Below are 25223 nucleotides of genomic sequence, written 5' to 3' on the forward strand. Positions count from 1 at the left end.
AGGTTTCACCAAGTTTCCATGTTTCCTCTGTATGTGGGACAGCCGAGCACGAGACAGACATTGGGTCCAAAAGAACTGGCCTATTCGTGACACCCTTGAAGCAGGCATGCCAAATATAATACAAGACCCAATTGTAAGCAGAGATAAGATCATCTTTCCTCCTCTTCACATCAAATTAGGTTTGATGAAGCAATTTGTCAAGGCACTGGAAACCGAAGGTGAATGTTTCCAACACATCATCACAGCTTTACCAGGGTTATCATTTGAGAAGATCAAAGCAGGCGTGTTTGATGGCCCACAGATTCGAACCCTAATTCGTGATGATCAGTTTGTTGCTAAGATGAAGATGACCGCTTTAGAAAAGGCAGCATGGTTATCCTTTGTGGCAGTCGTTCAGAACTTCCTTGGAAACAATAAGGCGGAGAACTACAGTGAACTTGTGAACAGCATGCTTCTCGCTTTTCGTGATCTCGGGTGCAACATGAGCATCAAGCTTCATTTTTTGAACAGCCACCTTGATAAGTTCCCTACAACCAGGGGGGCTGTGTGTGACGAACAAGGAGAACGATTCCACCAAGACCTAAAGGTCATGGAAGAACGCTACCAAGGGCGCTGGGACAAAAGTATGATGGCTGACTACTGCTGGAGCATTAAACGAGATTGTCCAGATGAAGTGTACAAACGCAAAAGTTACAAACGCAAATTCCTATTTGAGTAAAATACACAAACAAATTGATAAGCTATTCCTATAATTTCCTATAATAACGAAAAATTAAAAAATAAATAAAAATGTCAAATTGCATAAAATCTGTAGCTTGCAGACAAAAAACCGACTTCAGATTTGAAATCAACACACTCAAATTGACTATAGAAAGGTCTTTTTTTTAATGCAACAAAATGAGTGTTCCCCAGTGTAATCGACAATCCATTACCGCTGATTAAAACACATCAATATGTCGATAGAATATGCAAACCTAATTAAATCCGAAACAATAAATATAATATTATATACAAGTTGTACTTCCTCTGAGCCTCCGAAAGTGTTCTGTTTCAAGAGTAAATAAAACAAAAATTAAGAGTACCGAATATTTTTATTTCTTGCTTTTAAGTTCATATGTCATGTCTGCTGTAAACTACAGAGTGCATAAGTTAATTTGTTTGTTTTGGAATTTCGCACAAAGCTATTCGAGGGCTATCTGTGCTAGCCGTCCCTAATTTAGCAGTGCTCGCCTTTTCAGCAGTGGGGACGTTATAATGTGTCAGTCAATCCCACTATTCGTTGGTAAACGAGTAGCCCAAGAGTTGTCGGTGGGTGGTGATGACTAGCTTCCTTCCCTCTAGTCTTATACTGCTAAATTAGGGACAGCTAGTGCAGATAGCCCTCATGTAGCTTTGCACGAAATTCAGAAAACACACCAAACCTCTCGGTGGATCCAGCAGATCGCCCGATGTGGCTTTGCTATAATAAAATATACACTCACAATACTCACATGAATCCTCTGTGTTTTTTTTTTTAATTTTTAAGATAACTTTATTACCTTTATAGTATACCATTTAGTTATAAAATATAAATAGGCTGTGAAAAAGGGAAATTGTGAAATTGAAACTTTACCATAACTTTTGTTTTAAATAATATATAGAATCACATAAAATTTTAGTCATGTGATGTCGAATAGCTAGACCAAACCAATCGATGAGTGCGGGGAGGGGGTAGAAGACATTTGTGCTCGTCGTTTTAGTTAAACGTTATTAAGATTAATTAAATAAAAATGTTAGAGTGTTACTTCAATGTAGATAGTGGTTATCTTGAAGGTTTGGTAAGAGGATTTAAAACAGGGATTTTAAAACATGCCGATTATTTAAATCTCGTACAATGTGAAACTCTGGAAGGTGAGAAACTAAGTGATATCGATGGTATTGATAATGGATAAATGATACTGGTGACTATCATCATACATCATAATATAATTAATATTTATTACTATTAATAATTATAGAAGCATGTATATATCTAAATAAATAGCCTAATATTAGAATTTCCTATCTAAGCAGTAATAATATTTATAGTTTAATGTTATTAGAGCGTGTGTAAATCTATTGCACTTGTATGATGTAAATAATACTAAACTATGTTACTGGTATGAAAAGAATATTACATTAACTTTATTCGAATTTCAACTGTTATTCAGTGTTGTTTTAACCTGGGTTGATTTGCAATTTGATTTGAATATCACTTTCATGCTTTAAAAAAATTGAAAGATGTGCTTATGACTTTTTAAAATCAGTTTTCTATACTTTGAGTTGCAGTAGTAATGCTGTTATTTGTACCTTGCATGTTAGTGAGAGCTCATTTGTAAGTGACAAAAGGATAATGGCAATGTTAATAAATGTGATATGGTAGAAAATCAATTTTAATCAGTGTAAAGTTATCCATATGTGGCAAAGAAAGTTGGAAAAGACTCACTTATATAAGAGAAAGAATTGTGGTAGTGAAGAAGCAAAGAGTATATAAGCAATTCAGTGTTGGTAAAACTGAAAAGTCATATACTAAGTATTTAGCTGTAGTAAAGAGAAATTGTTCTTAATTATTTTGAAAGGAATATTAAAGTTAAGAGAAAAAAAGTTATTGTAACTTTCTTTAAAGCATATGAAATCTAATTTAGAGTATTATGTTTAGGGACTTTAGTTTTACTACAAGGATAATTACATTGCTGGACATAAAACTGAATGGACTATCAGAGTGATGCCAGAGTTAATTATAATCAATTTATGCCATTAAGAGAAGCTGAGAGATTTGAGCTTGTTTAACTTAGAGAAAAGAACAATTAAAAACTTCATTTAGGTCAAATGTACAAAAGATTTTGTGAATAGTCTGTTTAATTAGTATAATAGATGTTGTATTTTATAACAGACACTATTTTATTTATGAAGTACCATGTTTGGTCTAATTAAATATTAAAGTTTGTAGCTAAATAAAAGTGTCATAAGAATATAAAACATACAGTTTATCTTATTGTTAGTGGATAGTTTTACAAAGAGCCAAGACTTTTAGTGTTGGATTTAGTTGCATAATACGTTAAAATTATATTAAACAATATTTACTAATCAAATTCAGTATTAATTAGCAGTTTCCGCTGATCAAATCCACCAAACTATTTTGTCCCCAGTATAATTTGGATGTCCAGTTCCTGGATGTATGATTGATTTGTATACATGCCCATTTAGCAGATTGGTTTATACAGTATGATCTTCCATTTTACCATGGATAAGAAGCTGTATTCCCAATAACACTTGGTTTGTGGATTGGGTTTGACAGGCTGTGTATGGTCTGTGGCACCATTATCAATTTACAATTTAGAGGACTATAGATTGTTCTTTCACAGTGTTTGTTCTATGGGATTAATCTTCTGCTATACTGTGATGTAGATTCAGACCCAACTGTTTACCTTTCCCTTTTTAGTTGTGCTCCTTCCACTTTCTGCCTGTGTGTATGCAACACCTATTTATTTATCAGATGCAGAGAGTGCTTGGTGTAGAAGTGGTGCAATCAACATGTATTTCTCTCCCTATGGAATTCACACCTTATGGGTGTTCTCTGGATGCTTTTGAAGGATACTTCTTTTGTGTCTTTCACAACTATCCTTTTTCCTATTCAATTTGGGATTCTAACTATACATGAGAATGGATTTCCTATACCGAAAATCTTTTTCTAACAAGTATTTAACTCCTCTAACACTTCCTGCTCTTTCTTCCTATTGAAAACTGGCATTTTTTTGTTTTTTCTGCCTCATTGTGGAGTGATAACTCTATAGAATCACATAAAAGGAGATGCAGGTGTCAGAAAGGTGTGTTACATACCTATTGGTTGAGGGTTGTTACATGATGATTTACATCTGGGACTCAACCATATGGGAGTGCAAAGCTTGTGACATATGAAAAAAATTTTGCATATAAAGGGCAAATATGAACACAAATAATTATACATGTGAAAGGAGCTAAGTAACTATTGGAAATATATTTTCAGTATGAGAAAATAATAATTTTTGTGTTTATTTATGCATATATGTATTATATTTTAATAAGAGTTACTGCAGCAATGGATAGTTAATGGCTACATGAAAATTAAAATATTTTGGGTTTACATTGATTTTGTAGATCTCAAGTTACATCTGCAGAGCACGGACTATGGCAGTTTCCTGGCAAATGAAGCTAGTCCTCTAACTGTATCGGTTATTGATGACAAACTTCGAGAAAAGTTGGTTATAGAATTTCAGCATATCAGAAACCATGCAGTGGAGCCACTCTCTACATTTTTAGACTACATAACGTATGTATGCCTCAGTAATTACACCTTTACTGAACAAAAATATCCATTTAATAATTTTATAATAAAGAACGTGAAGTCTGGTGATGAAAACATAAATGTTAATTATGTAAAAAACATTTTCTTTTTTTGGTATTTTAAATTTGGAGTACACTTATTACATGATCATATGAGACCAAATAAGAATGTTTTGATGTTTGCAAAACATCAAGAAGCTTAGGTCATATGTGCATATATAGGCTGATGTACATTGCAGTATCTAGTCAGAACATGAGATCTGACACAGTACATTACTTATGCTTACAAAAATAGCTATTCTCAATCAGTGCTACCCCCTGTATGCAAAAGATCTTTTGCACATGCAATAAGTTTTGAATCTCCCACATCTGGAATTAGCATCTACTTCTATCCAGTTTTTCTGGATAACAGACCACGCTGGTATTTGCAGGAACGAGCTCGTCGACACCGCAGCTAAATCTACCTGCTCTGGCATTATCACCGCTGTGCCTATTCCATACATGGATTATGGTCCTGTATTAAAGACTTGGCTCTGTGTCAGCTGGCAGTCGATTTGGACTGAGAAATGCAAAATCAAACTTTTCCAAACAAAACCCTGTATTGGACTTTGGCCGTCTTGCTTTTGTAAGAATCAGAAAGAGGATGTTGTTTTGACTAGACTACACATTGGTCACAGTTTTTTTAACTCATTGTTTTCTTTTACCTGGAACTGATGCATCAATGTGTAGTCTGTGTAACACTCGGGTCACAATAAGTCACCTTTTAATCTATTGTTAGGACTTTCAATGACTCTCAAGGTTTTTCCCGTAACGTTAGACCATGTTATTGGTGATGGTGGCACTGTCAACCTTGGAAATGTTTATAGTTTTTTTTAAAGGCCATTAATCTTTTTAATGCTATTTAAGTTTTTTTAATTTATACATCAAACCTTTTTTAATGTGATTCCCTTTTAAGAATCATAGTCCATCTGGTTCGATTTGAAATTAGAAAATGGCCGTAACATCAATTAACTTGAAACCAGGACTGGGAAGGCCAACTTCAGGTGACTAACACTGCTGTTTGAACTACCTATTTGTCATCCTGGTGAGTTATAATTAAAATTTTGCTGCAAGTCTTTTAAAACTTTTATTACTTTACTTTTTGAAAATGGCCATAATGTCAAATAACTCGGAACTAGGACTGGAAAGGACAACTTCAGGTGACTGATGGTAGTTCTTGTACTTACCTGTTAGTCTTCCTGGCAGGTTATGATAATTATCATTATGCTACAGAAATTCCTTTATGACTTCTCTTACTGTAGTTTCTCTTTTAACATTGTAGACTAGATGTCAACATTGGTTTTATGCTATTTATGTTTTTAAATGCTGTTTTGTTTTACTTTCATTTCCTTTTATGAATTTTACTACATTTACTATACTTTTACATTTTTACCAGATATGACTCTGTGAGCTCTGCCATGTTTGTTGTGGTACAGTGGTTGCATGCAGGATCTCCTTTACATCTTCTGTGGTCAGTGGTGAATTGTATGCCATTTCTCATGCCCTGGATCTTGTAGAAGCTATGCAGTACACAAACTGCATTGTTAATACTAACTCTCATAGCTCTCTACTGGCCCTGTAATTGCTTCACATTAATACTCGCCCTGTTCTTGTTGATATTCAAAACTGACTGACCCATTTCTCTTTATCATCTACTTCTATCTAGTTTTTTTATCTTATACCAGTCCACATCAGTATTTGTGGGAAAGAGCTCACTGACACTGCAGTTAAGTTTGTCTGCTCTGGTACCATCACTCCCATGCCTGTTTCATACATGGACTATGGCCTTGTATTCAAGGCTTGGCATCACATCAGTTGTCAGTTGGCTTGGAGTGAGCAACATGATAATAAGCTTTTCTAGATAAAACCTTCTTGAACTTTGGTCATCTTATTTATGTAAGGATTGGAAAGAGGAAGCTGTCCTAACTAAACTGTGCATTGGCCACTGGTTTTTAGCTAATTGTTTTCTTTTATCTGGAACTGATGCACCAATGTATAGTCTGTGTAACACTGAAGTTACAATAGCCCACATTTTACTCTTGTGCTGTCGTTATGACCATGAGCGACGGAACCATTTTAAATATGTTTACCCGTGACGTTGGGCAGTTTGTGACACTGCTCACCTTACAAATGTTTTAAAATTTTTTTTAAGATCCATTGGCCTTTCTAAATCTGTTAAAGTTTTTATCAGATGTTGGGTCACTGTTCTTGTTTTAACTTTATTTCCATTTATTCTTAATAATACTTTTATTGTTATTTTATTTTTTTATCAGTTGTTTGTGCCATAACACATCAAACAGCAATAATGACCTTCTCTTTTACTTTATGGATTCTGCTCTGTGATAAGTGTTGCCTGTTCAAGTATGCTTAAACTGGTAAAAGCCACACTGTGAGGCCTCGATGAGTTAACCATTATAATTCCATGGCCACTTAATGCACACTGCAGAGATGGGGTATTTCACAAGATCACTTTTAGATTTCTTTCAGTAATAGGTTTCCTTCATAAGTTTGTCCATCCCAGACAATACTCATTCATGGACTACATGAATAAGACAGAAGAGGATAGCTATTCATCACTGCCATGCTGTCTTTGAACAATCAGTTATGGTATTCTTTTCAGTGCTATGGGTGGCCATAAAACCATATTCTATCTTGGGTATTATCATTCTTCCAGACTTTTCACCTCACTATTTTCACTTTTATTTTCAAGTGGAGTTTGAGAGCTCTTACTGCTTTTCAGTCTTAAGCTCGTGGGGTGGGTGACTGTGGAAGCATTCTCCTGAATGTGATAATGAAAACAAAATAATACATAAAAGAGTTTATAAAGCCATTCAGTTGAGAGTAGTGGAGTGGCATTCTGCTCTGGTAGATAGAGATATCCTTCATGATATAACACGGGACTGAGCTGTCAAAACTGCAGTTATTCCCCATCCTTTGGTATCTCTTCCTACTCCCATGTGGGTGTCTGTTCCTAGTAGCTGGGTTTTGGATTTGGAATTGAACCAATCAGCATAAGACCTTACACAAGTTTGGCAGATGTCTCTATTCCTTCAGTTATTTCTACTCTTGTTACTCCATTATTGCAGTGAGTCATGGTGGAAGTACTTGCAGATTACTACAGTTTTTCACCTTTTGCTGTCCCTTGATGATTATTATTCTGAGGATATTTGTGCACCTTGTCATTATATATTTGAGTTAGATTGTTTACATTACACTGACATTTTGTTGATGCTAGAAGTTCCTGGATTCATCATTCAGTTTCTCACATTGTTATAAAACAAAGACATGCCAATTCCTTATATTTATCCATTTCATTGTGTTTAGTAAAAGTTAATAGAAGGTTTCATTTTTTAACCATCACTTTTGAAAAAAATTTTTTAATCTTAAATTTTTTGTGAAAAAAATGTTAAGTCAGTTTTATTGATTACATCAATTTTACCTTAAATAACCTTATTGATGAACAAAAAACCAAGAGCAAAACTAGTGATTTCCAAAAATTTTAATCACTTTTCACATTCTAAAATTTGTTACAGTTACAACAAAATACTTTCAAGTTCCACATTTTTCTCTTATCCTATTTGGACTGGTGAGTACCTTATTGGTGTTGAGAGAACATATGTATGTCAGATTTCAAACTTTAAGTGAAAACAATAATTCTAATTATATTCCAACAATTTTTAGCTTAAAATATTTTAGAATGGATATTTTGTCATAGCATTTAGTTACTGTAATCTAGGAAGTAAAATGAAGAAAGGTTCACATTTGTTATTTCAGCACAGCTCCAAGGAGTTTTGCATGAACAAAATGTGATTGTAGTTTTATTATACTTTATCTGAAAAAGAATAGCTTTATATTTACTAAGAAGCTCTTACCCATTGAGATAACATTATCCATTTCTTAAATTTCAAGCTTTTGTCTTTTTCTTCAAATTTCTTTTGTACATACATTAGTTATTATTTTTATGATATCTTATCAAGTGATTTAACCATTTAATTACAAAACTCAGATTTGGAAACAGTTATATAGATAATTTCAGTGTGATTGGGTACAGCAATAATGACTTTTCATGTCCTAGTAAAGTAAGTAAAGTGGTTTGCACCTTTAGCAAAAGTTTATGGTTTAGTTAGAAAGTTGCTAATAAGAGTTCTTTTAGCATTGACAAAAAACCATTCAGTGGGAATTTTTTGAAGGTTTGTGAAATAAATGCAGAGCTGGAGAATTTCTTTGTAGTTTATTTTGATGTTTTTCACTTGATAAAATGTTAAAATCTGTGAAAATCTGGATAAGAAGACTTTTGATGAACTTGTTTAGGTTTAGTGATTCCAGTGGATGACAGCAGGATATGCTTGTAACTCAAATCCTTATTTATTTAATATTAATTTTATGTTTATCATATTCAAGCAAGTTACACAAATATATTGTATAATTAGCTAATTAACCCTAGATGCACTGCTGAGTCAAAGTTCTCTAAAGTTACATTCAAAATTTAATTAAACAACTTTATCATCAAGGTTTGTCAATAAATTTTAAATTGAAACATATCTTGTAATTTATATTTTCTGAAATCTAATATCTTAAATTCAAGAGAAAATATTAATTCTAAATTGTGACTTCTCTGTATCGTGAAATCTGAGCTTCAATTTTTCCATTTCACAATATTCTAAAATCAAAAATGGACTGCTGAGGCAATTAGAAAAACAAACTACATATGCTAACAGGGCATTATGTAAAATGTGAACCTCCTACTTTCTTGAATTGCTGAGAAACATATATTTATAACTCTTATCAGTGAAGCTCCTCTAATCTTTTCAGCTTTTTATTTTATATTGATTGACTTACAGTCTATGTTAGAGAAGAGAACTGACAACATTCAGTTGTAAACTCTCTTTATTATACTGAAGATGGTGTTAAAAGGTTGATATATTTTTCTGTACTTTATTTTAATTAAAGTTTTAATACTCATACCAACCATCTTTAGAATACATTTCTTCAAGTGGGTTTCTGGACATCACTAAGAAATTATGATGACAATTGTGTAATCATGAATTTGGTTGAATTGGCTAAGTCCATAGGGAGAGAATTGAAGTCAGACAAAAATAATCAACTGTAATAAACTGTCATAGCTTGAGTATCATTTACAAATTAGCATGCAGAACAAGCATGCTTGCTAAACATGTTGATTAAATTGTATTTAAAAATGTGTAAAGATTTTAAATCTTTATAATAGTTTCATTCAGAATATCCTAATAGTTATTATTTCACCGTGAAACAACATTGTTTCTGAAAACATACCTCATTTCTACACACAAAACAGCTTGATTGCCTATGAGTTTTGCATGTTAGTAGTATTAATTTATCTTTTGCTGAAAAAATGTGCTTAACGTAAACTACATTATGTAGTGATAGCCCTCCAGCAATAGAAGGGCAATACAACCTCTTCATAGAGTAACTTACCTGAAGCACTTGTAATTAAACTTCATTCATTTCCTCTGTATTGCCTAGAATGAATGTCACAAAATTGTTAATAATTTACTTGAGATTTGTGATAATTTGTGTCTGAATTAACTTTTATTTTAGTTCACTTAGTTTAGAGATCATGTTTTACATATACAATGTGTTTTTTGTCTTACTGTTATGAATACTCAAGTGACAGTAACTTGAGCATCTCCATAATAGTGATGATGTTACTAATACAGGACCAGTGTCTACTGTGGGTTCATTGTTTGTGGAGGATGTAAAAGTAGTTGTTCAACATGCTATGGGTTCCTTCTTGCATACTGAGCATCTTTCTCCTTTCTATTCAGTGGATTCTCTGTTTCTGTAATTTTAAGATAACATGGATGTGACAATATATTGACCAGCTATTTCTCCTGCCAGTGTTTATTCTAGGCACAGCCTTCCAAGCTAATCAATATTTGGTTAATATGGGCAGGTTCTGCAACTCCTATTTCACTAGGGATCAGCCTTCACTACTTCACTTTCTACTTACACATTGCACTAGGTTCATTTCCGTTTTTTGGATTCTGACTTTCCTCAAACCGTTCATTCCTTTAGACCTTGCACATGTGCACCTTCTTCAGCAAACATTGTGGGATAAGTGAAACTGTTTTTTTGGATCCATTGTTCTTGATTGTGTCTCCTATTTCTCAACAAAATTCCAGTCTCTCTACAGGTGTTTCTCTTTGGGATAAGTGTCTGAGTGACAACATGAGTTCATGGAGGAGCAATTTATTTGCTGTCATTGCGGCATATTCCCATTTCCTCCATTCTTCTCATAGATCAGTTGATTGTGATCCACTCTAACAATTCTACATTTATTTTGTATATAAGCTGTCAAGGGATACCTTTTTCAGGATTCTTCTTCTATACATTGGACTTGCTGCTTCAAGTTTATTTCTATCAGGCTCATCTCATGATTTATCATGTGCCAGGAGCCCTGAATCTGATAGTATATCACTTTTCTCAACCAGACAAGATTCTGCATATAGAGTTATCTCTTCACCATCAAGTTTTTTCATGGATTTTCTCTTGACTTACCTCTCATTGATGTCTTCACCACTCATCTCAACATCAAACTTCTCTTCTTCTGGTTCACAGCTCTTAATTCTTTAGCTCTGGTGGTTGGTGTTCTCAAGAGTAATTTTTTTTAATGTATGCCTACTCTGTTCTTTATCTTATTTTTCATGTCTTTGTTTTAATGTTACACTCCTGATTAGTTTCTGTTAGTGGCACATCTCTGATTTCCTTTGCTTCATAAGTTAGAACCAATGCCCCCTTTTCCTCTGTCTCATTTTTGCTTTCACTTGCTCTAACAACACACACATTCCACATTCTTCAACTCTTGTCTGTCAACATGAGTTGTGGTTTTTCATTATTGGTTCATTTGCCACTACCTTCTTCTGAGCTATTTTTGGTCCACATTTCAGCTTTTTCACATGTTTGTTCAACCATCAATTGTCTGTTTCCATTATTGCTAGTTATTGGGTAGTTTTATGAACTACATTTCACATTTCCTATCAGCAAAAGGTTTTTTTTTTATTATTCTTCCTTCTCCACTTTGTTCAGAATCTTATTTTTTCAGTAACCCCTTCATCCTATTTTGTTGTTTAACTGGGACCTTGATATAATTTTACATGCTCTTATATGTGCTCCATTTACACTTTTGATTACATGTTCCTTATAACTTCTGTTTTCAAAGATGTATTTGCATCTTTTCCTTGCCTATCATATGAATGTATATGCTGTTAATGCTTCCTGCATTCTCTTTTATCATAATTACTTCTCTGTTCTGACCAGACCTCTTTCTATAGGACTTCAATTGCTTGAAAATGTGATTATTCTTTCTCTCATCTTTATGTTTTTTCAGACTTGGATCATCTGTTGTGTCTAGTTTGGATTGTTCAATATTTCTTGGCAAGTACCACCTACCTTTTGTAGGGTTCCTGCCCTCATTTGTTTTTCCTTTAAGACCCCTCTTTGCCCATGGACTTTGCCCTTTTATCTTTACAGGATGACATTGTGCACTAGCACAATTCATATTGAAGGTATATTTTAGATGAGAGTTAGCTCAAAGCTAGTAGCATTCAAATCTCGCAAGAATTAGTTATTCTGTGGAAGTGATGAGTATTTACTGAAAATATGTTTTCAGGGAAGGAAAATGTTAACTTCTGTACTTGTATTTAACTTCATACTTAAGAGTATATTTTGTATTGCAAATCATGAAAATACTTATCGTATTCTTAATAAACAATTTTGAATATTAAATCTAATATCACTTAATGCAATTATTTTATATGCCAATATTCAAACAATACAATAAGCCTATTGTGATCAAAATAATCAAAACTGTAATAGTTTTCCATTCGTACTTCTCTTCATTTGCCCATTTTACATTCCAAATCACGTGAAAAAATGTCGTTTTAAATCCATATTTTGTCCCCCATATGACACTGGCCAAGGGGACTTTCTGTCAATACCAGAACTTCAGTTGGGTTGGATGATGAAAGATATGGAGAACAAAATATAAATCTGAAATACTATTTTTATACATTGCTGATTTGGAACCCAAAATACACAAATTAACAGTAATGTGGAAAGACAAGTTTATGTGATTTTTCAATTCACAAATTTTAGACCTAGTATTTCATGAAGCTTTTTTAACTTGTAAAATGAAAATGCAAAAGATACACCATAAATATCCAGTGTTGTAACAAATAAGAAAAGAATTATGTTATGGAAGTCAGAGAAGGTCACAATTTATTTAAAAAAAATAAGGTATTCTCACATGCATTACTTCAAAGCTCATTGTTATATATAACATTAAGATACACAAAATTAAGTTCTAATGTATCAAGTGGTAAAGACCAATACATTGTAGCAGAAATATTACAAAATTATTTATTTCCTGAAGAAAAGTAATACTTCACAAAAAACATAACTCTCATTCCAGAGACAAAAAGTTTTGATTTTTGGTAATTGTTGAGTAATAAAATTATTACATTAAATTGAAGTTGAAGTATTAAGCTTTCTTTGTAAAATTTTAAAAACCAATTAATAGAATTTGAAACTACTATCCAACGACCTGCCAAATGTGGATTGTTTTTACCTACTTATGAACTTGTTTTAATTGCACATCTGTTTTTGTTGCTTTTGTTGTTCTTGTCTTGACTTTTAAATCAAAAATAATTCTGCTTGTTCTCTAGGATTTGTTCCCTATATATTTATATGTATATACATACTGTATACTTTGTTTTGCATAATATATTAAGGATTAGCTTCAGATACATTACTGTTTACACTGTCTGACCTTATGGTTTGTTGTGGTCATCAATAAAATGTAGATTCTGAAATGTAAAACCCTGTATTGTAGTTAGTCTATTGAGCATATTGAACTTGGCTTTGAAGGTCATTGTTGTGAGTGAGAGACCAACTGTCATCAAAGGCCATTAAGTTTTTTTATAAATATTGTAATTTTTTAGTGAAACAAGAATGAAGTTCATGTTTTAATTCACTTAATGAAATAAAGTATATTGAAATCTGTGTTGAAAGGTTATCACTTCTGCCAAAGATTATAGATTCTTATAACTGGTTAATTTGATTTAATCAGTCTGCAATTTATTTTAACTATTTATGAATTTCATTTGAGTAAGCTATGTAGAATGATTGTCGTGTTTTAAAGAAAATTTTAAATTATGCTGTTGGTCATAAGGTAATTTGACACTGATTAATTGTTGGGATCATTAGTCATTTATTTTCCAGTAGGACTCTTAGCTAGAAAAAAGTGATAACCAAAAACAATAATTTTAATTAGTTATTTTTGTGTGTCTTGGCATTTACTTATTAAAGTAAACAACCTTGAATTAACCACAAATAATAGAGAAATCATGATGACAATACTTCTATCACTTGGATGACTGGAATAATTGAAAACTGTATCATTCAGAAATACTAATTTTGATAAACTGATTATTGTCCAGCCCTGAACTCATGAATGAGTTAAAAAGCTAACACATAATATATTCAAATCACTATACTGAAATAAAATTATAAAACTCTAGAACCCAAATGCTTTCATAAGGTGGAGCTTTCTTATCAAGGGTAAACTTATGCGTGCCATTTTTCTGCTGAAACGCGGATTTCCGCGGTTTTCAAACGGCCAACGATCACCCACGAGATTTGTGTAAATTCGAGGAGAAAATATGAGCGATTTGGGGGCCGGGTAGGTGGTTTTTGAGGAGAAATCGTATTTTTTCAATGTTTATTGCAGAAAAAAAAAATCTGACCGCCATCTTGGAGGCAGTCTCGTTGCAGGTCTCGTGGTCTGGTATCGTGTGCATACCAGACGATAAAATATTCTCTACGCTCCAAAGAAACAACAGCGATTGAAATGTTTAAAAGGAAAGATGCTCATTTTGATCCTGTAGACAAGAGAATGTGTAAGGACATTAGATCAGCAGCTTCAAAGTATACCTCAAAGCTGAGGGAGAATCAGAAGAAAAGGGCAGAAAGGCTTGAGGCCTATGGTTCTGTGAAATCTGGCCCAGCCACCTTGGCTAAAGAAAAAGTCCAGAAAGCCGCAGAGGCACAGAGAGCTGCCCATTCAGAGAAGGAGAGAAAAAAAGCTCGGAAGAGAGCACTGGAAACCCTTGTCTCGAAAAAGAGGAAAGCAGCCAAGATTGATTAAAGGAAATTAAGTGATTTGAAATTTGACTGTAATTTATGCAGCAGAGCAGAAGTTGATATCAGTGACTGAAAAACATTTTATTATTATCTGCAGCATACAGTGCCAGTGGTTTATTTTAAAGCATATCACTAATTTTATTGTGAAGCAATGTCAAAGCTTTCCTTGATTTGCTGTTTCAGTTTGTATTGTGAAAGAATGAAAAATATACTGATATTGAGGTACCAGTAATTTACTGACAAGATTGTATAGATGAACAAGTTTTACTGTAGGTAGTCATGTAGAGTAATTTTAAGTAATATGAAATTTTAATGGAATACATGCAGCAGAGCAGTAGTTGTTGATGTCAGTGACTGTACAAAATTTAATTTCTGAGGCATATCACTGATATCAGTAGTTTAATATTGAACCATATCAGTAGTTGAATTTTTAAGCAATGTCATAGCTTTCCTTCATATGCTGTTTTAGTTTGTTTTGTCAATTTGTGAAAGAATGGAAAATTCACTGACATTAAGGTACCAGTAGTATAATGACAAGATTGCATAGATGAACAATTTGAACTGTAGGTAGTCATGATTAGTCAAAAGAGTAATTTTATGTGATTTGAAAATTGTATGGAATATATGCAGCAGAGAAGTAGTTATTGGCAATGACTGTAAAACATTTAATTGGCAGCATACCAGTAGTTGATGATGATGATGTTATTGATGACAAAAAGGATAATAATGAAATGATTTGTATTTGAAATATTTATTTTGGCTTTATTAACTCATATTATTAATATATTTTGATTTAGAAAAAAATTAAACTGAATAAATAGCAAATAAACAATCTTAAATTTCATTTATTTACTTTTTATTTTATTTGTTAATTTTAGATATTTTGATATATCTTCTAAAAAATGAATGCAAATTAAAAGAATAAATCAATCTGCTGAAACTGTAAATGAAAGTTATAGTTTTTATTAGTTTGATTTAGTCTTTTAATTTCCTTTTGTTATTTTATATGATATATATTGTGTACTTTTCCAACATTGCAATGTCAAAAACATAAAGAAATTATGTCCCAGATTGCACCAAATCACACCAAATAGCATCCATTTTTTAAAAAATTTCCCAGAACCCCCTAGTCAGGCATGGCTGTGCCACGCTGTGACGCCAAGCTATATACCTTTTTCTCTTTTTTTTCATAAATGTCATTGGCATGCCTGTAAACTAAAGAAGGGATGTTAGGTTTAAATTTGTTAAGAAATTATCATCCCTTGAGCACATTGTGCTCAGTATTTTTTATCCTCATGTAATTTTTCTTTCTCTGATTTTATCACTACAGACTCTCTTCCTAGTCTTTTATTACCTAGGAGCATGTGATGTGAACAACTACTGGTGAAACTCATTTCTTAAAATAGCTATAGGCAAAGCTTAAATATCAGTATTTTATATATTGGCAAGAGTAGCCATATAGTCAGTAAAGGGGTATGAAAAGTAATTTAATGTATTGTAGGAGAATGTATGATTATATGTATCTCCTGAAGATGATAACAATGAAATTTTATTAGTAGTTTAAGAGGTTTGAAGTGCATACACACTGAACATGAGTGGGGCCACTTGCTAAAATCACACCTAGCTGAATATATTTTTTTTTTCCTTTACTGTATAGCTTGACTGAAATTGAGCAATCATTTGTAAAATTAATGCCTTTTGATGTATCTCAAAACACAGAAGCATGTGAAACACGGATAAGGGAAAATTGAGCTATTGAAGTTTAGCATTATTCTGGGCTGTATAACTTGCTAGCATATATATAATTTCAAGAGGGATAGAGCCTAGCAGAACATTACAGTTGTTTATAGAGTCTCTAATGAATAAATAAAGTTTTTTGTTCATTTCCTAAATCAATTGGATGATCATATGGCTTCCTAATCACTGGGACACTAAACAAGGTTTAAAACTGAAATACTTTAATGTGTGAATGAAGCTAAGTGATACTAATAATAAAGTAATTTTATACAATGGGAAGTTAACAAACAAAAGTAGTCAAAGATTGAATTTGTAAAGAATAACTTATTTTTTAAACAGAATTGAGATTCTAGTATGTTCATTCAATAATAAAATTGGATAGCTCATCTTCAGTGTGTGCATGTAGGTTGCATTAGAAATACACAAGATCATACAGACAGGTCATGTGGTTTTCTCTAGCCTTTGGGATTGTTTTCATTTGCACCTAGTGCAAATGGACACTGATGCACCACTTGCATCTGTGAGGATGCAGCAGTAGCAACGAACTGTTTCTCTTAGAAGTTACAAGGGGGGACAAGGAGCTGACTAGTTAATATGTTTTGTACTTTTAAATGTTGTTGGTAAAATAACAGTTTCTTCTTAAAAATTTTACAAATATTGTTTGTTAGACATGGAAAATGAATATCAGAAGGGGTATATCAATTTCAGAACCTCTGTATTAAAGGTATCCAGACAGTTAAAAAATGTAACAGAACAAACACATTTCATGCAATAAATTCTGTATGGGACACATTTTAAACATTTTGTGTGTGTTATTCCACCAAAGAAAGTTTATCATTTTTTAAGAATAGCTATGAATTATTAGAAATTTTTCTTGTGAAAAAATAATATATTTACTTTGAAATATTTCAGCTACAGTTATATGATTGACAACATCATCTTGCTGATCACAGGAACTCTCCACCAAAGACCAATATCAGAGCTTATTCCAAAATGTCATCCATTAGGAAGCTTTGATCAGATGGAAGCCATTCATATTGCTGCCACTCCTGCTGAGCTGTATAATGCTGTATTAGTAGACACTCCTTTGGGTAGGTATTTTTGTTTTAAATTAAGAATAGAAGAAGGTTCATTCACTAGACAGAAATTCAGTGATAGTTTTAAGCATTCAAAATTTCATCAAACAGCATTTAAACAGTGTCAGATTTTTTCTTTTTTTGTTTAGCAGGATCTATTATGTATAACGATTAAATAAAATTTATCGAATGGCTAGTGTAATGAAAGTGTTATGATATAATAAGTATAATACATAAAATTTCTGGTAATGCTAATAATGTTAATGGTTAATTAGGGAATGATTTTATGTTAAAAAGACTATGGTTATTAACCTTCTTGGAAAATAGGAAAATAACCATTACATAAAGATTTATTTTGCATAAGTCAACTGCATTGCTTTTAACTCTTTTGCTATGAACTCAGTTTATTTGACCTAAATCTTGACCCCAAATTGACCTTTAGTTTCCATAATATAAGTTTTAATATGTTTTTGTATTTTCACAAAATTTTTTAAGCTTTCAATAAACATCACAAATCTTTTGTACACAAAAAATCAGATTTTTAAAGCTGTGTATATTTATAGACAAAAGTCAGAATTTTTAATGAATTATATTTACTAAAAATTTCTCCTTAAATATATGGAGTCAAAGTGTTGACTAATTCAAATGCAAAGTGATTTTATGTTAAGGTTAAAAATACTTTTCTTCATATAAAAATGTTTTCTAATTTCTATACAGTACATTGTCTCTTCTCACATAAATAGCTATATTTTACCTGTAGAATAAAATGGTTTTCAGTCAAGTATAAACTAATAGTTATGGTCAAGTAATTGGTAAATTATGAAAATTAGCATTTTTTGAAGGTTCAAACACTTATTTGGTAATGTGTTCCATTTCTTTAACAATCAAAATATACCTTCATTATAGACCTATACGTGAGGAAGAACCATTACCACAAATACAAGCTGTACATAGTTAATTATTCATTGAAGGCATTATTGTGATTTTACCATAATTAATGGATGAATAAATATTGTAATGAAAGCATATTTTGTATAAAGATTATTCATGAGTGAAATCAGTAAAGTATACTCCAGATATTTTGTATATTGTAGCTCCTTTCTTTGTGGATTGTATCTCTGAGCAAGATCTGGATGAAATGAACATAGAAATAATCAGAAACACACTTTACAAGGTACATTCATCATCACATACACTTAATTTAAATAAAAATATTTATAGTATTTTTATAGTGTTCATAGTAATGTTTTATTCTTATTAGATAGTAGGGCAGGTTGATGTTATTTATTATACGTCTGTCTGCCTAGAATTAGAGTTGGACAGTTTAATAAAAATTGCTGTTAGGGTGATTGTGAAAAAATAATAAACTAATTGCAATTATTCTAACAACTGACTAAACCAGTTGCTTTGAAAATAATCAATAAATCAGAATTATAGATAACTTGATTATCACCAAGTAATCAACTAATAAAAGTTAGGGTTCCCTTATTACTATTTTCAGTTTCTAAATATCAAAGTTATTGAAATATTACCTTTTTGTTTTTTGTTGTTAAACACAAAGATATATAATGGGCTATCTCTTCTATTCTATATGGGTATTAAAACCTAAATTTTGCATAACAAAATATTTTTCAGCTTTGGACAGGCATGGACTGGTGATTGTAGGGGGGATTTTGTGATTTTGAGGGCCTGTGGTACAATTTCAATAGCCATCAAACTTATTTCCTCACCTTTTCTGTATATAACAAAGCTACTTGGGACCACTTGCTTCTCTCACTAATTTTGAACTGGTGACTGAAGGAAAGGCAATTGCCTGGGAGTACTCGTAACCTGCTTAAGTGTTAAATATACAGGGTGTTTGGAAAGTCATTGTGCACTTATATATTTATTAACAGGCATGTTTCAATACAGAATGCAGGATGTAAATTTGAATGACAATTATAAACAATGTTGAATGTGACCCCTGTTGGCATCAGTACAGGCCTGGATCCTTCTTATTTTGTTTCTAAACACTTCTATCAATTGCTGGCTTGAAATAGACTGAATAAAATGTGGTTACAAAACTGCACAATGACTTTCTGAACACCCTGTATAATTGTGTGGCTGTTTTCTTCAATGTTATGAAATTAGTTGAGGATCTGAACCATTCTATGTTCTCCAAAAATTAACAAATAAAACATCCAGATGTATATACATCACCAAATACTATTAAAAAGAAGCATTAGATACATGTTTTTATTTGATAAGGCAATTAATTATTATAAAAGGTTTTATAGTTTTCTGCAGTCAACACAAGTTAAGTCTACAGAAATCCAATTAAGGCCTCAGTGAATAACTGGTATTTTCTAAGATAATAACAATATGAATGTTAATTAAAAACTACTGCAGTAACTTTTCATGCCATTCCTTTTTCCAGATATTCTAAAAATGTATTTAAGAGTGTAGATATTTGTTTCATCAAAGTTAATATTATTTTAAGACATTGACCTCTCATAACATGGATCTGTTATAGATTAGTTATTGCTTAAGAGTTAGAATTCTCATATTATTGGTATCTAAAATGAATGTAAATGCAAGTACTTTAACTGTATAAGCTACTACTTAAAAACAATTCAAAATAGGTATTTGTTTATAAATGAACATTATAATTTTTTAATTGTAAATAAAAATATACTGTATATTTGATCAGTAGTATTTCAGATTATTTGATTTCTGTAGGGCTTATTGGTGTATAGAAAACATTTCTACACTAATGCTAATACTTGAAATAAATGGCTTTATAACACACACACACACACACACACACACACACACACACACACACACACACACACACAACAACAACAACAACAACAAGGCTAGGCCTGGCCTAATGCTAGTGTAAATTAACTACTATTTGCTTTTAATACGTAGTATGAAGTGAAAAAATGTGTAATATTCTGAGTAATAGTGTTATGCCTTCAAAAATTAGTCACATATTATTGTTTGATTCTCCAAGCTCTCTGTCATTACAAAAAGAATTCAATGAAAGCACAATACAAAACATTGTAAAATAAAGCATACTGTATGATCAGATCTTGGTAAAAAAACATGTAATATTGGTATATACATTTTAGATTTTGAATGGAATATGAAGTTCACCAATACATCATAATTGTAAATAAATTATTTTTTCATTCACTTAAGGCATATCTTGAAGCTTTTTACAAGTTCTGTAAGGAGACAGGAGGAACAACAGCTGATGTTATGTGTGAAATCTTATCTGTAAGTGAAGAATGCATTAATGTCAGGTTATCAACTCTGTTTATATACCACACATAGTACTAATGGGGTCCATATGCTGCATTATATGAAGTAATTTTTTTGCTTGTTACAACATTCAATTTGAAGAACTTGCAGAAAGGGGGTTGAGATCACTTATTTTCTCTGTGAAATATATAAGAGAACTTAGCAATAACTGGTGGGCTTAATTGTAATTTTAATATACTTTTGTTTAAATTTTTGTGTTTGATTCACTTTTTGCTGGAGCCAATTTAATGAACAAAGTTAAGGAACTACATATACTTTGCTGCATAAATAGTTTGAGAAGTATGTTCAGAAAAGTTTATGGACTTCATCAGTAATTCTATAGTTAAGAAACATTAGAAACAGTTTGTTATTGTCTGAAAGTTTTTTTTCTTTTCCAATAGAAACATATTGTGCAAAACTAGGTTTGTAACAAATCAAAACTGTAACATGCTGATTGATTTCCTCTATCTGTAAAGTTGAAAAATAATATTAAGTAAGGGAACAGAGTTCACTTTTCCAGATTTCAAAGGATCACATCAGTATCAAGAATAGTTTGGATTTTGGAAAAATATTTTCTTGTGTAATAAGTAAAAGTAAGGCTTTTTTTTTTTTTTAGTGTGCAAAATACTATTTTAATCTGTATGGAGAATTACTATGAATATGGTAAAACTGAAAAGATGTTCATGTAGGATAGAAATGTAAGTTTTCTGTTGACAAAGCTGATGTAAGAAGTATCTTAGATATATCATTAAAATATGTAAATGTGCTTTTAATCATAAAAAATTTGCTTTGCTGAATTGTTAAAGGGAACATCTATGTATATTTTTTAATGAAATTAGAAGTTAATCTTTCACATGTCATGTTTAGTTTGAGGCTGATCGTCGAGCTTTTATCATCACCATCAACTCATTTGGTACAGAGTTAACTAAAGAAGACCGTTCTAAGCTTTATCCTCATTGTGGAAAGTTGTACCCAGATGGTCTGGCTGCTCTCTCGAAAGCTGATGACTATGAACAAGTTAGAGCTATTGCAGAGTACTATGCTGTAAGGAACTCTGAAATAAGAATTTTCACAATTGAAATTAGAAACTTATTCTGCCTAGACTTTTTTTCTGTAAATTTTGAAGTAAAACTATAATATTTTAGAATAACTTTGAATTTGTATTGCTTGTATGTAAAGTAAACAGTTCAGTTAAAAGTAGTTGTTAATGACTTGTTGGGAAGAAAAAGGTTATGATATAGCAGTGTAAAACATTGCAAAAATATTTTTAATCCATTATTAAACAATAGATTCAAAAGTATGAACAAATTGTTTAGTAAAGCCATATTGACAAGACAGTGAGTTATTCAAATTGACCAATATATGTGGTCATTCCACTTGACAGTTATCTCTGAAAGTAGGATAAAATTACTAAAAAAAAAAAAAGCATTATGGGTGTAAATAAGAGAGGGCAAGGTCCAATTAAATCCAAGTAATAAAATGTTTTATCTGACAATGTTACCTTAGTTCTTATGGTGTTCTATAGTTGTAAATAATTAATAAAGTAAAGTAAATTTGTATTTTAATTGATTTTTAAACAACAAAATAAAATTCAAAGTTGTTAACATAATCATGATATTTGAAAATGAATACAATGCACAACATAACTTTTAAAACACAAGACTTCCTGTGAGATGTATGGTCAAAATTGTATGTTAAATGTCTACAAGCTAATCAAAAAGAATAATAACTACTTGGATTTAACATTTGTAATTTGACAAGTTAACTTTGATCAGTTGCAAAATATATGTACGTTGTAAGGAAAAAGTATGTTTTTATTACACAGTATAAGACTGCCACACTAGCATAGAGTGAATGTAATTACTGCCTCACCAGGAAAGTGGTCATCTTTTAAACAAATCTAAAGAACTGTAAATTGCAGATAATAAAACATTTAAGCTCTTGGCTTGTGGATCATTCGTGTTACTCTTTGTGCACATACTTTTTCTTCTCAAACCCCATTTGAAATACTTTACTTAACGGGACAACAAATTATATTCTAAAGTAAACAATTTCTCATTCTTTTCAAATTATTATCAGGTGCTTTTTATGATTTAAGTTTATTAGAAAATAAATGCATATTTTTAAACCCAACTTTTCAAACTATGGAGAAACAAAAAGTATTTAACAAATCTGTTTTTCTGAAACAAGTGTTCTTTACAGAGATCATTGAAATTTCTAACAGGATGAAATGTGGAATAAGTTCAGTTGTCCCTCCTATGTTACAGTAGTAGAGAGGTGAATTAAAACTTCTGTTTTCAGGAATATTGGACATTATTTGAGGGATCAGGTAACAATCCAGGAGAAAAAACTTTAGAAGACAAATTCTTCGAACATGAGGTATAGTATTCTATTTGGTTTAAGGAAATCATTACAAATACTTTTCCTTTCAAAATATATTACATTTTCCTTGTTCTTAAGTATACAAAATAGTTATGATGTCAGGGGCTGTATAATTTTTTGTTTTGATTTTGTAACTTTGTGCAAATACATTATTGAAAATTTTTCTTTAACTCTTTTAGAATGAACATCATTTTGTGGGGATGCCAGATTTTAATGAGTTACATTTACTATTTTCTTATCATGGTATATAAATAAGCTTGTATCTAATAATCTAAATTTTAACCATATACAAGTTTTAAGCTCTCAATTTTATAAGGCAATATTTTAAAAACTTCTTAATTTCATCCTAGTGTAAAAATTATGGTATTTGCTTTGTTGGTATCCATTAGTTTATTTACTTACCCCCTCAAAGTCATATGAAATTTAATGTAAATTACACAGTATAATGCTGTCATTGCTCAGAGATGGCATAATTTTTATAGTTTTCAGTCTTATTTCATTACAGAGCCATAAAATAGAAAATCAGACTCTACTTGCCCCTTCTGCCACTAATGTCTTCTCAGTCATATTTAATACTACATTATTTATAAACAGTAGAAAGCCAGTCTATCAAATGAAAATTTATGTTGTTTTCTGTTGAGAGAATTGTTTATTTCATTTCCAGTTCAAATTTTATCACACAAGAAATGCAGGTACAAGCTTAGCTGGAATTTTAACAGCTCTTGTTGCATAGGGAGAAAGCCAGAAAAATTGTGAAAGTTACAAGAAATTGGCTGCTATTTGCTTTTTATTATTTTTTGTTACATAGTACATTTATTTAATTAACTCCCTCAATATGGGCATGAATTTGAGTAACCATGTGATCTCTTTGTATTTGTTGAAAGTCTATTATAGATTTGATATTACTAACACTTTATAATATGTATATCTTCATAAAATTTGGCACACTTTTAGTAAACATGTCTTTCACATGCAAGAGAAACATATTTTTTAGTGAAATACTTTTAGTAAACTAAAAAAAACCAAAAACAATTGTCCATGAAATAATGAAGTATTTGATTTGACTAGTCTGTGTGTAAAGTGATGTTCAGATTAAAAATACTCTTCATCATCTCAAAAATCTCATATTTCAGTTATGTAATCTCTAGAATGTGCAACTTCATTTCAAATATGTTTTTGTTTTGTAAAACTATTTTATTTGCAATGTTCTCCACCATAACTCTGTACAAGGTTGGTCAGTTTGAACAACCACCAAAAACAAATCAAAATAAATCTAAATTATTTTTGCTTTCTACAATTACTTCATACGTAACAACATTTGTTTATCTGAAATAACTTTAAACTCATAATAGTTTGCATCTGTTTATAATGACATTTTATTGTTTTATTGCCCTTTGAATCATGTCTGACAACTGTTCATGCTATTATACGTTGGAAATCACTTTGAGAACATGCAGTTTTTGCTATGCTAGTGAATTACATTATCCACAAGCTGCTGACATGCCTCATAAAATATATTTATCACATTATCATTATTTAGATTTGCTTTTTTCTGTGTCTTCCTTTATTCTGTTGACTTCATTGGAAACCATTTTGGGATAATCTGCTTCAGTTCCTTTTCTTGTGTGATGTTTTGGGTTTTTCCTCAGTTGCTGAACCTTACTTGATGACTGAAAGGTCTTGGAGCAAATACTTAGATTTCCTTCTATCCACTGACATTGTGCTTCATGCAGGGGAAATTTACTTCTCAGTAATATAAAGGTACAACTGTGCTTTATCTTCCACAGTTGTTTGAACTATGTGATTTAGCCTATTGCCTTTAGGTGGAAGCATATTCCAACTCTTAAAGAATACATCTGCCTCTAGAAATTTGCAATCCTAGAGCAGATACTGTAGTTAACCTGAATAGATTATAACTTTCTAGTATTTGTCTCCCCTTTTATGGTCCCAAGTTATTTATTATCACTCTAAACGTTGTTGGAAGACTATCAGGTTTGATTCTACATTTTTCTTGTTTTTTGTGTCTCAACTTTCCTCAGCTCTAAAGGGGATAATAGTTTCACTTCTGTTCAAGGGTTATGCTGCTTGGTCAGAACATTATCATTAGAGTCTTTGACTTTTGTATGCTTATGGGGTCTGTGAGGGTGTGACTTCAAGAATTTTGTAAATATGGTAAATCAT

At 31.6% G+C, this 25223-nt stretch overlaps 1 protein-coding gene across 2 annotated transcripts; it reads left to right on the forward strand.

Moving 5' to 3' along the window:
• Window positions 1-1673: 1673 nt before the first annotated feature.
• Window positions 1674-23790, forward strand: LOC143238042 (V-type proton ATPase subunit d 1-like). Of its 2 annotated transcripts, none has more exons than XM_076477938.1 (8): window positions 1674-1890; window positions 4156-4327; window positions 17209-17387; window positions 18467-18546; window positions 20559-20636; window positions 21528-21704; window positions 22962-23039; window positions 23707-23790. In XM_076477938.1, the coding sequence occupies exons 1-8, from the start codon at window positions 1770-1772 to the stop codon at window positions 23773-23775; spliced, it is 954 nt and encodes a 317-aa protein (XP_076334053.1). In that variant the 5' UTR covers window positions 1674-1769; the 3' UTR covers window positions 23776-23790. The 2 variants fall into 2 exon arrangements, with proteins under 2 accessions (XP_076334053.1, XP_076334052.1); XM_076477937.1 differs by lacking the exon at window positions 23707-23790 and adding an exon at window positions 23222-23308.
• The last annotated feature ends 1433 nt before the right edge of the window (window positions 23791-25223 follow it).

The sequence above is a fragment of the Tachypleus tridentatus genome, chromosome 13, assembly GCF_004210375.1.
Source record: "Tachypleus tridentatus isolate NWPU-2018 chromosome 13, ASM421037v1, whole genome shotgun sequence".
NCBI classification, from domain to species: domain Eukaryota; kingdom Metazoa; phylum Arthropoda; class Merostomata; order Xiphosura; family Limulidae; genus Tachypleus; species Tachypleus tridentatus.